General features: G+C 33.8%; 1 protein-coding gene across 5 annotated transcripts in view; it reads left to right on the plus strand.

The window, feature by feature from the left end:
- STXBP5 (syntaxin binding protein 5) overlaps positions 1 to 18689 on the plus strand; it is a 156903-nt gene that overhangs the window by 54581 nt on the left and 83633 nt on the right. For all 5 annotated transcript variants that reach the window (XM_014559948.2, XM_006185439.3, XM_032485110.1 and 2 more), the window contains exons 8-9: positions 4219 to 4342; positions 15713 to 15791. In XM_014559948.2, coding sequence (XP_014415434.2) covers positions 4219 to 4342; positions 15713 to 15791 — 203 coding nt within the window. The remainder of the gene's footprint in view (positions 1 to 4218; positions 4343 to 15712; positions 15792 to 18689) is intronic.

Below are 18689 nucleotides of genomic sequence, written 5' to 3' on the forward strand. Positions count from 1 at the left end.
GATAAAAAGATGTCTTTTTTTTGCCCTCAGGTTTCCTATAAATTGGATAGTTTACTGAGGCTTGCTCAAATTTAGGTTCATTTTTCATTTTTATCAAGACTACCTCAAAGATGATGCTGATGCTCTTCTACCAGGCTGAATGTTAGTGTCTGTTTGTGATGTTAGCAGCCAGTGATGTTCAAGGCATAGATCTGTTAGTGTGCAATGGTTGCAAAATAGGGAGGTTCTAATTCTGTAATTCCTTCTCTATTTATTATCAAGGACACTTTAGTAAAGAGAAACTTCTTCTTTTCTACTCTTTTGGTTATATTGTAGTACAGTTCAGATAGGAAGGGCAGGATAAATGCTTGATTCTTTCCTTTTATTTCAGTATTTACTCTAAAGGGGTTGTTCTCTAGTCATCTCAATGATGGGCAATTTGTTCCTGTTTTCCATTTCACTGTGTACGCAAAGATTTAAACATTGCATATGCTACGATACATTGAAATTATTATCTTTATTGATTTTCAAATTGTCCCATCTTTGGTCAGTGAATCTCTTCCAGTTGTTTCCTGAGTCCTTTGGTGATAATGATCTTGGATAGCTTCCTTGCCATCTGTTATAACAAAGTATACCCATTAATCTTGTATATTTCTGCCCCAAACTTAAAATATCTGTTTCCATGAAACTCACTTCTTTCAGTGTGAAATGGTATCTGGTGACCATAATTTGGGTACCAGGAGTGTTCACAGTTTCCAACTCAGTAAATAGATATAGGAAATGTGTAAGTAGTTTTGTTTGTTTGTTTTTAAGAAATATGTCATGTCTTCTTATTGATACTTTCAGTTGCTCAAACAGCAGACTGCACTGAGTAACTATAGCAATACTTGGAATACTTTGTAAATGTCTGCATATTATCTTTGTAAGCATGACTAAAAGATAATTTCCTTTGTTTTCATAGTGGCATATTCTTTGTAAGCTTTTCAGTTAGTCAGTTGTTTGGCTCACTAATCAAGATCTTGAATTACAAGAAAGCATATTTTTAATGAAGAATTCTTGTCATTTCTCCGGAAGCTTTGGCCTGTAGAGCTGTTTTCTATGTTACAATGAAACCACATTTTAAAGATTGACTTTTTTCATTTTATTTTTTATAATTTAATAGTTATCTTGGCTTTAGCCACTCTGGAGTTACGGGGACTGGATTTACTCTCACCTTAAAAATAAACTGGAAAAATATATGAAAGAATAGTTTTTAGAAATTAACAGATAGTGTAGAACAAGAATTCCTTAGAGAGGAGAAACTAGGTGAGCCCTTCAGTTGTCGTAGCTTATGACTTGGAGAGATGTTCTAGGTCTCAGTACATGAAAGGGAAACCTAATTGGAAGCCCATCAGTGTCCCTGAGTTGAGGATACAGGGTTAGTAAATTGCAGAAGATACTCATAACTTATAAGGCAGGGTAACAGAGAATAGAGAACTGCCTAGATGGAGAGAGTTTTAATTAAAAGTCTGCAAGGAGCCCTTCACCCTGAGTCTTCAGTTGAATACTGATTAGTGCATGTGTATGAGGCTTGGAAAAGATCCACTGGTAAGGAGTAGATGGAACAATTCTCATAGCACACACAAGACTGATAATAGTTCACATTCTCAACAGATTGGAGAAACCTTGTAATGGCAGAATATCAGGAAAAGTACTCAGAAAGGTATTCCCTCACTAGTGGGGCCAAACTAACCCTATATTAAATAAAGATTGGCCTAGCTAGCCTAGTAGCTTAAAAGCAAGCCTTGAAAAGTCCAAGCTGTTTCCAAGGAATATAACTAAATCAGGAAAAAGGTTCAAAAATATTTAAAAGAATTTAATAACCCACCATAAATGGCACAATGACTAGCATGCAGAGAAGCCAGAAAATGACTCAAAGTGAGAAAAAAAATGCAGTCAATAGAAACAAACTCAGAAATTATACAGATGATAGAATTAGAAGACAAAGATATTAAAACAAATATTAAATAGACTCCATATGCTTTAAAAGGTAAATGAAAGTGTGAAAATGTTGAGGAATGACATAGAAGTCTTCAAAAATACAAGTGGAATTTCTAGAGATGAAAAATACTCTGGATGGATTTACCAAAAGATTTGATATTTCATAAGAAAAGCTTGATTAACTTGAAGACACATAGAGATAGAAACTACTCAATATGAAAAATGAGCAGAACATCAGTGAACTGTCAACTTCAACGAGACTAATATACGTGTAATAGGAGTCCCAGAAAGGAGAGTGTGGACAGAAGATATATTTGAAGAAGTAATGGCCCAAAGTTTCTCAAATTTGATGAATATTTTAACCCCTAGAAACTTCTAGGATATATAGATATCGTAGAAGTTCAGTGAACTCAGTGCAGAAGAAACATAAAGAAAACTGCACAAAAGTACATCATATTTCAATTGCTTAAAACTTGAACTAGTGATAGAGAAAACCTTAAAAGCAACAAGAATGTGGGAAAGGGCCGACACATTAAACACAGAAAAGCAAAGATAAAAATGACAGCAGATGGTTTCCTTAGAGACAATGCAAGCCAGAACATAGTGGAATAAAATCTTTCAATTCTGAAAGAAAACAAAAATATCTTTTCAAAAGCAAAGGCAAAATAAACACATTTACACAAAAAAAACTCAAAGAATTCATCATTTGTAGACCTTCACTACAAGACATGTTAAAAGAAGTCCTTCATGCAGAAGGCAAATGGTATGAGATGAAATTTGAATCTACTCAAAGGAATGAAAGATGCCGGAATGGCAGATATGTATGTAAACATAAAAGCCTTTCTACTTTTTAATATTTGAGAGAGAATTAATTATTCAAGCCAAACATAGTAAAAATATAGGGTTTATGACATACATAGAATTAAAATATAAATAATAACAACATAAAGGTCAGGGGACAGAATGTTGTTGATTAATACAATTTTTATACTGTACCTAAAGTTTTGTGATACTTAAAGGTGAATTATGATAAGATAAAGACATATATTGCAAATTCTGAAGAGAACACCAAAGCAAAAACAACAGTAACCCAAATAGGTAAGCCAAACAGGAAGTAAAATGAAGTTTTAAAAATTTTCAATCCAAGAGAAGGCAGAAGAAAAGGAAAAAGGGAACAAAGAATAAATGGGAGAAATACGAAAAAAACAGCAAGATGATAATTTAAATGCAAGTATGTCAGTAATCATATTAAATGTAAATGTGTAAATGGTTTAACTACCCCATTAAAAGGCAGAGATAGTCAAATTGGATTAAAAACAAGATCCAACTATATGCTATCTATAAGAAACCCACTTTAAACATAAAGACACAGGTGTCTGAGGGAAAAAAAAGGTTGGAAAAAGTAAAATTAGCACTAATCAAGATAGCTAAAATGGCTATATCAGTATTAGCAAAGTAGAAATCAGAACACTTCACTCAACAACAAAATACATTCTTTTCAAGTACACATGGAATATTCATCAAGACAGACCATATTTTGCACCATAAAATCAATCTTAATAAATTTTTTAAAAAATTATAAAAAATAAAAAATACGTTCTTTCACTATAACAGAATTAAATTAGAAATCAATAAAAAGGTAGATGAAAAACCTATGAATATTTGGAAGTAAATAGCATATGAGGAATGCAAATAAATGGACATTGCATGAGATGATAGTAAGTGATGACTTTGTGTATAAGTTAAACTAAGTTCTGTGAGAAATGGATAATATATCTTGAAGCTGAATCTGAGGGGTTTTTAATTGTTCTTAATTCCAAATCTACATCTTATCTTCTTAAAACTTTAATTTTTAAAATTTTTTCTAGCCTGTCAGTGCAACTAGTTTTTCCAATGGGATATTGGTTATAATTCCTTGGTAATTTATGCTTAGTTATAGTTTATTCTAAGAAATTACAAGAATACGTTTTGTTTTCCTGAACTTGTCAATAATACATGTATCACTATTGTATCATCCTTATGCTCGCTTAAGGAGAAAATAAAGTAAAAAGAATTAAAATAATGTCAATGCCAAAATAAATCTCATTTCTATTGCAGGAGGACTGAATTATTATGGGAACTTAAAGTTAACATTGACTTTAACTTGGGAAATGTAAAAAAGTTTAAAATGAAAATTAATTATAATACCAATTATGAACACCTTGGTGTTTAAATAAATTTTTGTTTTTAAAAGTGGAATTCTTCATTCCTCTCCCATAGGCTATCCACTCTGTAGCTTGGCATCATGAAGGAAAACAATTTATTTGCAGTCATTCAGATGGCACCTTGACTATATGGAATGTGAGATCCCCCACTAAGCCTGTACAGACAATAACTCCACACGGTAAGAATGCATCCCTTTTAAACAGTACCTAAATTGTGATGAACAGTAAACTGTTTTGAGTTTGCATTTGGATTTGTTTGTTTGTTTTTGATGATAAGGATGGGTTTTCTTTTGTTTTGAATTTAAAATATTTACACAAATAGAAATCATTTGTAAGAACCAGGTATGTAAAGTGTCAAATAACTTTATTTACAGTTGAAATTGCAAATTTGAGCTTTGAGAAAATGAAACTTACATAATCTTCTGATATTGTTTCTCCTAGTAGTCCAAAATGTAGATAATGTAGTGAGTGGTAGCGGACTTAGTTTAAGCTTTTGTCATCTTAAAGTTATCAATTGCAAGTTGCTAATGTATATATAACATGTTTTGGTACACTTGAAACTTTATAGAAGGTAATTTTATACATTAAAAGTATTGTGTTCAGGGTCCATAAGATGACCCCAGATTTGATTCACTAGGAATACTCACAGAACTCAGCAAAAGCATGCAAAGCTAACTCAGAAAAGGGAAAAGCACATAGGGTGAAGTCTGGAGGAAGCAAGTCTCAAGCTTTCAGCAGTCTTCTTCTGGTGGAGTCACACAGAACATGCCTCATCCCTCTAGCAATGAGTTATTACCACATGTGTGATATGTTACATACCAGGGAAGCTCACCTGAGCCCAGAAGTCCAGTTTGTACTGGGGTCAATCCATGTGAACTCCCTGCTTTAGCATGCACCAGAACTTCAGAGGCTCAGAAGGAAAGCAGAGATTTGGCATAAATCATATTGTTTGTTCAGATAGCTGAGGCACAGTGTGCCATCTTATCAGACTGGGAATGGTGGAAGCAGTGTTGAAAGCGCAGTTACCAGTTGCCAACCAAGAGCTAGCCTTGCAAGCTGACCTTTCTAGGAATAACAGTATCAATCCTACAATCCTACAACTCTTTTCTCCACAAGTAATACAAAACCTCCATGAAGGTTTTATTAGGATGCTTATGAACAGATTATGAAGGCCTTCCTTGAATTTTGGATGAAGCCTAGGAATTTGCATTTCTTTATTAATCTGCATTATCCCAGTTCTACCCACAGAGATTCTTTACCAGCAAATTTAGGGAAATGAAAGGAACTGTTCTTTGAATTGGTAGCATACTAAAAGAGTACTTTTGTAGCTATTGCTAATGTTTCACTGTTTACTTTAAAATATGAATGCCCACTTTTTAAAAAAAGAATGGTACATTCTGAATTATTGCAGTGTAGAAAATAAACAGTCATATTAAAAACTTTGTCTATAGCAGTGTGAGTTTTTAGACTTGCTTGTTTTTGGTAAAAATTAACAATACTTGTAGCCACATATTTTGATACATTTTACCTCTGCTTTTTGGTAGCAGTCATCTTCTGGAAAAGCACTTATTTTAAATTTGCTGCAGATCTATTTATGTGTGCCTCCAGGCAATAGCCCTTTTGATAGTAGGTTCCAGTTTTCCTTAATATATTTTTGTTCTTCCTCCTATTAGTGCCTACGTCCCTAATCTTTGTGGTACTCCTCGGTATTCCCATACATATAAGGATCTCCCAACCCCATTGGAACCTAGGAATTCAGAAACCCGAAAACGTAGATGATTAGTTTAAAAACCCTTAATTTCAAGTCCAGAAGAAAATAAAACTCATATTAAAGCTGGTAGAAATATGTAATATTGGTTTTAAAGTGTTGTTTATCTAAATTTTTATCTTTTTTTCTAAGTATAGTACAAAGAGGGTTTTTTTTTTCCTTTAAACTATTTAAGAGTAAGTTTTCGACATAGTGTCCAGTCACTTGGAAATATTTCAGTATTTGTTTCCTACAAACAAGGACATTCTCCTATATCACCAAATTTTTCCTTTTATCAGAAGGATCTATATCAAGGTTACATTTAGTTGTCCTCTTTCTTCAGTCTTTCAAACTGGTACTCTTCTTGAGCCTTTTCTTGACTTTCATAACTGATTAATTTTGACAGTTATGTCAGTTACTTATAGATTGTGCCTCCACAGGTTTTTTGTCTGAAATTTTTTCATGTTTAGACTCAGGTTGCACATTTTCATCAGGAATATCCCAAAAGGATTGATATGTTCTTTTTGCATCCTCTCAAGTGGAGCTTGTGTTTGATTTGTCCTGGATTGGTGATGTCTTGTACCCTGATCCCTTGATTAAGCTTCTGTCTGCTAGGTCTCTCCATTGGAACATTATTTTTTTCCTTTGAAATTAATAAGTAGTTTTGATTTGTACTTGTAATCAGTAAGTATTTTGAGTTGCAGGAGATACTTTGAAACTGTAAACATACTATTCCTCACCAAATTTTTACCCTCTGGTTTTAGCATCTGTTGATATTTCTTGGATGGATTACTTATGACTGTGATGGATGCCAGTTGGTGATTTTCTATTTAATATTGATCTTTTTTTAATACTTAAAGCCTTGAGAGCAAACTTTAAGAAGTAGTGTAAAGTAGTTTTCTACAGAGTTTTTAGTATCTTAGCAAAAAAGGGTCAGTAGTTAAAATTATTTTTTACAAATAAGACAAAGAATATTTGACTTAATATGTTTCAAATTTAGAATCCAAACCTAATGTAGAACTTCATTTTTTTCTGTGGCAGGTATTAAAAAATAGGATGGCATTTGTTGCGTAGAATAGCAGCCTAAAAGTGTAGATCATCAGAAGTACTCATTCTTTATAAATGTGAATTATTTGCCGCAGTAGTAAAGTAGTAGGTAACCTACCAAAGTTAAATTCAAGTTGACAGCTGAGTTTAGTGGCAACACTAAGTTCATTTTTATACCTTAAAACATAAAAATGTGTTTTTTGTACCATAAGGTGTCATATATTCCATATATATACACCATATTTGTGGTATTTAATTTTTGGTATACTAAATGTCTGCTTTGATGGATTGAAAGTTAGGGATTTTTCTCATTACTGTCTTGTGTTATGGTCTCTTGCTCTTACTGTCTAAAAGTTATGGTAAATTTGTGGGTTTTTTCATACCTAAACCCATTTAATGGTTAAGTATCTTACTCCTTTTTTTTTTCTTTCTTTCTTTCTTTCTTTCTTTCTTTCTTTCTTTTTCCTTAGTGGAGGTACTGGGGATTGAACCCAGGACCTCCTGCATGCTAGACATGTGTTCTAATAGGGGAGAGCTATTACTCTCCCCTAAGTATCTTATTCTTAAAAACCATTTATAAGCATTACCTTGATAGCCAGGAATTGATTGTGCTTTTTATTCATTCATCAACAAATATTGGTTCTACCATGTAATAGGCACCATTCTATATCCTGGATGGAATAAGCAAAATGTAAGTGAAAGTACCTGGAAATTGTGACATGTTATATATACGTGATTATAGTCAATATAAATCTGGATATGTTATTTACTTGGTACGGTAGGACCAAAAAATTTTGATTAGTGTTCCCCAAAATATATTTCACAATACTGTTTTTTCTTATGTTAATGAGTTGTTTGGTGAAAAAGTATATTACAGTGAAAAAAGTTTTAGAAATGCTGAATTAAATTTGAGCATTTTCTATACTACAAGACTTAATTTTTAATGTCCACTATGAATCTCCAAGAGGGAGGATATATACACACATAACACATACATACATATATACGGTTGGCCCTTGAACATTACAGGGGGTTAGGGGCTCCCATCCTTGCATAGTAGAAAATCTGCATATAACGTAAAGTCAGCCCTCAGTCCCTGTTCCACATCTGCAGATTCAACCAACCACAGATTATGTAGTACTCTAGTATTTACTATTGAAAAAAATTTGCATGTAGGTGGACCCCATGCAGCTCAATTCATGTTAAGGACCAACTGTATATTTATTATTTATATTGGTTTATATATTCGATTATTTTACATGACTTTTCCCAAACTTATTTGACTTTAGTATCTTTTATTCACAAAACATCTTATGGTTCTCTAGTATTCCATGAAATGAGAAATAAATGATGGCTTAGTGTTTGAACTATAATTTAATTATAAGACAGTTCCCCAGATTTGGTAGCTCTGTTTAGTTTACCCTCAGATGGCATCTTTCACTACTAAAGTTGTTTGATAGTGGACTCTTGCTCTGAGGGTCATAACAGTTACCTAGATAATGATGATAAAATGGCTACAAAGTAGAATAATTTGAATTTATGTAAGGTAGTTTTCTGACATAATGTTAGATATGCATATCAAATTGGTTGATAGTCATATTTTTGGAGGAAGTCTACATTTGGGTGTTAAAATTACTCAACAGGTGATTTTTGACTAAAACAAAAAGCGTTATCTCCCTTTAATCTACTTTTTAAAGAGTATCAAAGAACATTTTCCTAACAATCAGACAACCTGGAGTGGAATTCTAGCTTTGCTATTTGTGAAATACCTTGTAGAGATAATTACTGTTTTCAGGGACTTAGTTTTATCATATATGTAAAATGACAGGATTGAACAAGGTGATTCTTAAGGTGTAAAGTTTTGTCATTATTTGGAAATTAAGCAGGATTTGTTTCATTTATTGACTGTGCAAAGTCATTTCCTTTTGGTGGGCTGTAAATTCTGTATGTCTTTATGGTGAGCCTAGCAGGTGAGCTCTGTTTCTCTTTCTTTTTGGCTGTTTCTCTCCTGTGGGAGATAGACTTTCATTTTTTAGGAGGGGAGGACTTGGATAGTCCGTTCCTGGCTCACATACTTACCCTGAAGCAGTCATCATGGCTAAGTGACTTACTGTGCCAGGGCCCTGCAGGACCTCCCCGTAACCCTGGAGGGGTGTGTGTGTGTGATGTGTTGCAGAGTCAGATTTTTCTGTGTCATGTTCACCAAAGTCAGATGATTCTCAGAGGAAATGGAGATGATAGACAGTCAAAATCAATAGATGTCATTGTAGGAAATGACATTTTAAAAAATTTAGTTTCCGGAGCTTATTCATCAGTACAATCAATCCACTTATCAAAGAATAAACCAAGATTGGTAAAACCCTTTCTATTAAGGGTTGCTGAAGGAAAAATAAATTCAGAGTTCACATAAGTAAATCAACTTAATATAATATTTTCAAGGATGTAGCATACAAAAAATTCTGTTAATCTACTTTGAAGATTTACCTGAAGCATGAAACATTTAATAAATAACAAATCTATACTGCACTTCTTTAATGTAGTTCATTACAAAGTTTTCCCCAGTTTATGTATTTGAAAGAACTTACCAAACTCCACAGAATATACTCAAGTAAGGCTTGTATGTAAAGCCAAAGGATATCATGCAGCAAAAGGAGAAGAATATGTGTAAGCATTCTGAGAGACATCCCATAAGAAGCTCCCACTCCGTGCACACAAGGATTATGCTGAGTCTCCAGCTCCACCCCCAAGATTTGGCTTCTGAATAACTTGACAAGAAACTCTCAGAGAGGCCCTTTAAATGATCAAGCCACCATTGCCAGTTAGGCCACTTGCCAACCATCAATAAAACAACTACATTGGGGCTCCCCAGGGGGAGTTTGGGAAGTTTTGGATCTTGAACAAGTACATCATAAATCCCACTGCCCCTGGCCATGATTCAAAAACCAGATATCCAAGTGTCTTCAGTCCAGCTGTAAATCAGCTCTGTCTCCACACGTTAAGGAAAGAACACTCTCCCCATTTCAGACTAATATTATTAACAACGTGATTTTCCAGTTTGAATTATCTTATTTGCTAGAACATCATTTTTAATAGAAACATGATGAGATCTGTGTGTGTAATTTTAATGTTATTTTACTTCAAATATGCAAAATAGCATCTCAGCATGTAATCAACATATAAAGCTGAAATGTTTCATATTCTTTTTTTGTACTCTTTGAAGTCTAGTGTGTATTTTACACTAACCATACATGTTAACTTGAACTAGACACATTTCAAGTGATCAGCAGCCAGCCACATGTGAGTGGTTGCTACCACACTAGATAACCAGCTGTAGAGTGAGAACATAACTGCTGTGTAACAGCAAATGTTTTCTACATTCTAAATGGCAAAATACAAAACTTAGGAAGCACTTGTCTTTGTCAATGATCCTCATTTGTTTTTTAATGCAGCTTCATTCATTCATTCATTCATTCAACAGACATTTACTGAGTACTTCCTATGTACCAGAAATTAAGTGCTAGAAATATATTGCCCTTGAAGAACTCATAGTCCATTGAATAAAAATGATCACAAATTGATAACTAAAATACATATGATAAGGGCTGATAAAGGCCTGCATAGTAGGATGTGGAAACAGAAGTAGTTAGTGTGCTTTTAGATGAAGGGTGTAAGAAGATATCACAAATTCAGGTTAGATGAACTTGGCCTTAAAGGATGAGTGGGATGTTATGAGATAGCGAAGAGCAGAGTGAGGTTATTTTAGTCAGAAGGTGCAAAGACATAATCGAAATCAGGGTATTCTTGGAAAACTTCTGATAGTTTAATATGACCAAAGTTTAAAATTCCTTTTGGTGAGTAGCAGGAAACTAAGACAGTACTACATACAGAGGCAAAAATACACATCATAGCATGCTAGAGAGCTTGAACTTCATGATGCAGACCTAGAAAATGATTTTACAGTAAGAAACATAAAATTTATATTTTAGAAATATTTCTTTGACAGTAGTACATCAGATGAGCTGAGGACAGAAGAGAGAGGCCAATTAGGAAGCTGTTGTCAACAATAAATAATAATGATTTCAGTTATGACAGCAAATGGGAAGAAATGGACATACATGAATAAAATTCTGGAATTAGAATCAACAAGACTTAGACCAACTGATTATGGCTGGGTGGTTTTGGGGATTGAGAAGCAGGGCATAGTAAGAGAGAAGAAGAAATCACATGATACATGAAGGTTTATATGATTCATTAAGTTGAGTTTTATAGTTAACCAGATCTTGTCAATGACTTTTCAAAGAGATTCACAGGTAATTGAAAGAAAAAGCACAGATTTTTCTAGGTGGCATCGCAGGTAAGAAGTAAAATGACACCTACTGGTGAAATCCAGTGATCCTCTAAACATCCTTTAGTTTATATGTGCCTTATACAATCTTAGCTAGTGCGTTATTACTTGATTTGCTTTAGAAAATGGTTAGTCTGGGATTACAGATGAATAAATCTTAGTGGAACATAAGCAGTAATCCGTGGCATAATTTTAAAAATCTGAGTTGAAGAAAAGATCAGAGTCTGCAAATCAAAAGGACTCACTAATTTCCAAGCAAGATTAGTGCAGAAAGATCACTTTAAGAACTGCAATATTTTTAATTTACAGGGATAATGAAACTACTGTTAGTATCCTTGGAGGGTGTGGACAAAAAGTTATTTATAAAGAAATAGAAATCAGATTGGCTTTAAGCCTTATTATAAGTTTAAATGCTGGACACAGTAGAGCAATATCAAGACTGTTGAGCAAGACAAAAGTTAAGAATTGTGTACCTGTCCAGGTTTTTATGCAAGATATATGAGCTCAGACTTGTGAAGGATCAGTAAATATACCACCCAGGTGCCCTTCTTTAAAATTGTTCCAGCCACTGAGAGATTGGTGGTAAATACGGAAATAAGTTAAATTGAATTATAGCTGAGTAATTATTTTACTTCTTAAAATAAAATGCATACAACAAAATAATTTTTTAAATAAATGTAAAATCTGCATCTGTAATCCCAAGTTATGTCAGTCTGACACTCCAATTAGAACTTTGGGTGGCAGAAGGGTAAAGGCCTGGTGCTGATCTTCTTTAGAGCAGACACTCAAATTCTGCACTGAAAGGTCATGTTTCTCTGGACAGCTGGAAATAGAAGTTGAAATTCTTACTTTGTTCCTTGTACAGCATGAGGGACTACTTTCAAGATTTAAGCATCCTTTTTTCCATATCTTTCTTTTTTCCTCAATCCCCTCTCCCCCAAGAAAGCAGTCTTCTACCCTGGCAGTTCTTTCTGGTTCCCTTGATATGTTCTGCTTCACTCTATTACTGGTGACTTAGTTCTTGTAAATTAGGATGCCAGAGGTTCCAGATTCATCGCACCATCATTTTCCGTGTAAAGAGGGGAAAACTTGTTTCCTTAGGATCTTAAGGCATGATTAGATGCTCTAATACCAGTTGACAGGTGTGTATTTATAAAAATTTAATGTAATAAATGTAACATTTCGTATCAGTGGGAAACTGATGATTCAGTAATAATGCTGGCAGGTGCGTACATTTATCACAACTTACCACGTCGTACGCTTTAAATACGTGCACTTTATTGTCTAGCAGTTACAGCTAAATAGACCTATACAAATAGTACTGAAATTATTAGAGAAAAAATACCTTCTCCACACGAAAGTGTACTTCAGAAAAGAATTAAATGTAATAAATGTAAAACTATAAAGCAATTACAAGGAAATTCAAAAAAAAATCTATAAATGATACTGATGTGGAGAAGAACTTCCTAACCATGAAACGAAAGTGGTGAGTGAGTGACAGAAAAGACCGCTAGTTTTTTTCCATTCACATACACATGTCATTACACATAAATGGAATCACGTCATACCAGTCTTTTCTCCGTTAATCTTCCCCATTTGCAGCCCAATCCCCTTTCCTGCCCCACCAGTTATGTCAAAAATCTTGTAAGTGTTCTTCCAAAATGTATATTTTTCTAAAATTATATTTACTTACACAAATATACAAACATAGGGGATTCTTAGGTCATTCTTTTACATAAAATAGAATTATATTAGTCTTTATTGCATCTTGTTTTTCTTAATCTGTACTTGAGGAAAATCCCTCCACGTCATCTGGCGTGGCTCTAATTCCTTCATCTGAATAGTCATGTAACAGAAGCCAGTTGTTTGTCTCATTATTTTTCAGTTTATTCAGCCATTCCAAATTAATGGGCATTCACTTATTTTCAGTTTTTAATCACTACAAATTGTGCTGCTGTTACCTTTCCATGTATATTTGATAGGAATTGATCCTTTTGTTTCTGTGTAACAAATGCTTAAGAGTGGAATCCTCAAAATTGACTAGTTTTGCATACTTCTATTTTTAATAAATGTTCTCAAATTGCTTTTCACAAAGGCTATATCCTTCACATTTTTACCAGCCAATATGAATACCTCCTTTCCAGTATTCCTGCCAGCAGTGATATTGTAGCTCATTTTACTTTTTTTTTTTTTTTTTTTTTTTACTTTCCTGTTTAGTGAGGGTCTCAGAGTTGTCCAGAGATGCATGACTGGGGCCTTCTCCTTTTCCCAGGTCTTTCCTGGGCATGCACACAGCCTTGCACATGTATATGGTTTTTTAGATACCCAGGAGTATGTCTGTTTCTTCAGGACTTAAAAAAAAAAAATCCTACCTAGGCTCTTACTTGCCTCAACTGAAGCCACAGCCTCCGGCAGCTGTAATATTGCCAGTAGATTGCTGTGTTATTTCTGTGATGCCCTGGAAGTAGGGCCTTTGTCTTCCTGAACTGATGTCTCTTGTGTCAAATGAAATTGTCACAACACCTTGAGAATAGAGTTTTTCAGGGAGCTGCAAGTTGGGACAAAATATTGATTGTGCCCTGGAAACTTCTTTTAAGGGAACTGCAAGGATACTTCAGTCCTCTGTTGACTGATGCTGTTACCTTTTCATGGCACCAGGCCACTGAGCTGGGAGCAAGGGGAATGGGAATAGCCCTTCATCCGAACACCGCACTTCCCTCTGTCTCACCAAGGTTCAGCCATTTCCACTGAGTAGACAGTGTTCCACTCATTTTGTGACTTTGGTTAATTTCTAGAGTTCTGAAGTGATTAACTTTAGGTGTTTTGCTAGCATTTCAGTTTTTGTGAGTGAGTTCATGAAGGTCTGTCTTTGTCATCCTGAAAGTCAGTCTCCTTTTTCAGTTTCCTTAGCTATTCATAGACATTGAGTCCACCACATGAACTTTAAACTCATTTTGTCTAAGTCCAAGAAACGCTGTTGGAATTCTAATTAAATTAAATTTGTAAATGAATTTTGGAAGAATTCATATTTAGGATTTTAAGTTTTCTTAAATGAAAACATGATGAAGACTGATAGACTTGATTATTTAAATGTATAATTCTGTGCAATTTTTTTAAATGTCTAAAAATTGAATCACAAATGACACTGTAGCAAGATTTTGTAACACATAGATGCAACATTAATGATCTTTGAATAATACATTTATTTTTAAATGTAAAGAAGATAACAAAGAAGCATGGGTAAAAGATTAAAACTATTTTTAAAAGAAGAAATTCAGATGACCAGAAAGCCTAAGAATTTTCACAGTTAGTTATTAAAACCATACAAATTAAAATGAGATATCCTTTCCACTTACCAAATCAGGGAAAAAAAAAAAAAAAGCACTGTTTGGTAAAGGTATGGCAAAGTACTATATTACACTTTCTGATTTCTGGGAATACAGTTCAACCCAAATATCCCTTTTCTAGGAATTAATCCTAAGGAAAAATCATTAATTTATTCACTTATTAAATGGTTGTTGAATGCCCCATATGCCAAATAATGTTTGTCATCACAGGTATGTCAACAGAAAACACATACACACTTAAAAACCTTTGCTTTCATGGAATTTATATTTTTATTGGTGAGACAAACAACAAACAAAGAAAATTCAAAGTATGTTAGAATGAACTATTTACTGTGGGGGAAAAACACTGGGAAAGAAGATAAAAGGTGTTGGGGTGGGGTGTGTGTTTGTGACCTCCACAAATAATATAATAATATTGAGACTGATTAATCTCATAAGAAATGGGAATAACACATTTTATTTTCTTTAATTTTTCTGTACTGTTAATACAATGAACATGCAGAAATAGATAACAGAAATCAACCTTTTTTAAAATAATCAAAATTCTTTGACAATAAGAGTTTCTGACAGATTTTATAGAGGTTGGTTTATTTTAGCAGTCTTTTGGACATACAATGGATGGATTTTACTTTAGGAGAATAAATATAAATGAATTTACTAACAAAAGGATTAATTTTACAGCCTGTCACTTTAGGTGAAAATATGATTTAGAATTATTTTTCTTAAATAAACTATTTTAAAACTTGAATCCATTTAGCAAGTTGAAATTCTATTTTGCTTATCTTCAATTAAAAACATGGGAAAGACTGAATTTCTCTTATTAGAATTTTTATCACATAATTGTTGTTGACAACTTAATTCATTTTATTTACTTTTTAGCACTGAATTTCAAGCAGTAAATTGATCATTTAAAATATCTTATTTTGTATTAAATACTTCTCTCAAAATCACTTTAAAATGTTTCATGGTAGATTTCATTATATCTCATTTTATAAACTATCAATGTATAAGAATTTAGAGTAACTTAGAATTTTAGAATTTAATGCAGGAAAATATATTTTAGGAAAACAGTTAAAGGATGGGAAGAAGCCAGAACCATGCAAACCTATCCTCAAGGTGGAATTCAAAACGACTAGATCTGGGTAAGATTTTACTTCATTGACAATATTCATTGTATATAATTACTCAAATAGCACTGAAGGCTATTTTGTCATTATTTTTGAAAGCCTACTTTAGAATGGTCCAGCCCAGTCCTAAGTTTTATGCTTTCTTTATTTAACAAAATAACTAAAATTGATAATTTGAGAATATAAAGTATTTGTGTTCTGTCTTTAGTAGTTTTACAAAATATCTTGGAAAAGTTTGAATTATTTTTATTGTCAAACTTGGTATGTTCTGTTAGATTCGTTTCAGTAATAGTAATGTTTATTCACTAGTGAAAATTGTGGAATCAGCAGTGAAGAAAAAAAGATTTAAACCTTAACCTATTTATACTATATGTGTTAATTATGAAAGTTATATGTGTCCTTTGAAAATTAAATCTTTTTGTAAGAATAATTGGCAACTACCAAAATAAATACAGTTTAATATTAAAGGAAGTTTGTCAGTTGTATGTTGAAGACATTGACTGCTGCTGTGAAGTAGGTATAAGATTTGTATGGTTTTTACAATTTGCATTTCTTACATATATTTTTTGTATGTACCAAATGTTATACTTAAAACTATAATAAAGAAAAAAATTTTGATGTTTCTTTAAAAATTCCACGTCTCTTTAACCTGTAAAGGAGCCCTTTTATTTATGTCCTAGCTCCTTAGGAGAGGTGTGTGGTTTTATTTACTAGACCTAGGAAGGAGAGTGACTTTATGTAGTATATACAGTGCAGTGGTTCTCAAATTGTGGCCCCTAGGCGAGCAGCATTAGCTGAGACCTTGTTAGAGATGCAAATTCTCAGTATCCACCCCACGCCCACTGAATCAGAAACTCTGTCTGTGGGTAGAGCCCAGCAATCTGTTTTAACTAGATCTGCAGGAGATTCTGATGCACACTAACGCTTAGAACCACTGGTGTATTTTTTATATATGAGTTTATAACCACTGGTGTTATAACTGACCTACTTGCCTTTTTTAATCTATTCTCCCTGTCTAATTCAACTCAGCCTTTTTTCTCACTTGAGAAAATACAGTGGGCTGAAGAATCATAAGATTGCTGTTGTTTCTCCTTGATTCTCTTTAGCCTTTCTCTGGAATCCAGAAGACATCTGTGTTCAGACAAAAGGCTGAATGATCTCCAAGAGGAGTAGCACGTGTTTAGTTGACTGTGGCATCCCTCCTGTGCTACCTTTGGCACAGTTATTTGACTTCTTTGTGCTTCAGTTTCCTCATTTATGACATAAATGTCATAATAGGTCAGAAGGTTGTTGTGATGAATTAAGATAATCATGTGTTCAAAACATTTCACAGAGTGCCTGGTACATAATAAGCTTTCTATAAATGGTTGCCCTTATTTTTCCTGAGAAATCTCCTGCTGCCAATTGCTTTCTATTTGCTGTACTTGTCCTATGGCAAAGGAACATAAACAGGAAAGCATGCAGTGAAAGGGGGGGTGATGGAGTACCAGAAAAAAAAAACCTGTGTTTACGATACAACATGAAATGAATTGTCTAAACATTCAAACTAACTGTACTAGTTGTCTTCTGAATTACGTATTTATTTTAAGAAATATTGGTTGGCAACAAAGACAAAAGTCCAGGGAAGATTTTTTTTGCCTCTCTGTGTTCTACCTGTTCCCATTTTCACTCCTATCTAGTGGTAATATTTATGAGTTCCTGGTTTCTTTAGGATGACAGTGATACTTTCTTTTCCTTTTGTAAGATGAGAAATGGGAAAAAAAAAAAAAAAGTCTGGCTCTTCTGTGTGCATTTGTAGATTTTATTAAATAGATCAGTTTATCCCTCTAGCAACAGTCTTCTCTAGCTTTCCATTTTTTTTTTCACCTGGGATAGGATATTTAGTAATTTGATGAGTTCTTTTTATCTCACTCCATAACCCATTTCCTTGAGATAGCTCCCCAGAATTTAGTGTGTAGCCAGCATTAAAGATTGCTGCATCACCCCTCCCACCTAGAGCAGAATCACCCTCCATTAAGTAAGCTCGGCAGCTCTCAGCCTTTCCTATTCCTAGCAAGTGTCTTGGGTAGGTGCCAGCAGAATGTTTTCTATCAGTTTCTGTTGGCAAATTACCAGATTTTATTAGAAGAGGCAACCTTCCCTGCACGGGATCTTCTAAATTTCTTCTCTTTTCCTAGAAATCATTCAAGGCAGAAGGATTCCCTCTTATCCTTTATAGCTCAGCGTAGATGTCACTACTTTTAAGGATGTCTTGGCCCTGTGCACTAGACTGTGTCCCCTAGTAATATACTCCCAAAGCATGCTGTATTTTTCCATTCTGAAACTTATACTTGTCATTAATAATGAAATTATTTGTTTAATTCATGCCTTTTCCATTAAATATTCAACTTGATGAAAGCATAGGACATACCCATCTCACTTCTAATTGTCCTTGTGCAGTGTTATTGAATGTAAGAAAGAGAAAGCTAGGCTGATGGATAGAAAAGCACAGCCATGAAGATTAACTGTTATCTGTTCATGATAAACTAGCTGTTACTGTTAAACAGATAAACTCTGACAAAATATGGAATCAAGATGTTGTGTAACTCTTATTTTCTAATAAAATACAGCATATACTGCACCAGGAGAGACGAGATTTTCCCTTATATAGGGAACAGTGAAAATTTAATTATTATATTATTTTAATAACACTTATTAAAAATATGGAACTAATCTTTACATGACCAGTTCTTAATGAAAAGTCAAAAGTTAAATGGTAAGTCAATTCTGTTGAAGCAGTTTTCTTTGGAAAACTGTGACTCAGTTGTGAAGTCCTGCAGCCGGTGGTGTTTGAGCCAAGTGATTAGAGTGTGAACTCTTGAGCCAGACCACCTGGGTTTGAATTCTCAGCTGTTCGTTCCTGTGCTATCTTTG

Source organism: Camelus ferus, chromosome 8, assembly GCF_009834535.1.
Source record: "Camelus ferus isolate YT-003-E chromosome 8, BCGSAC_Cfer_1.0, whole genome shotgun sequence".
NCBI classification, from domain to species: Eukaryota; Metazoa; Chordata; class Mammalia; order Artiodactyla; family Camelidae; genus Camelus; species Camelus ferus.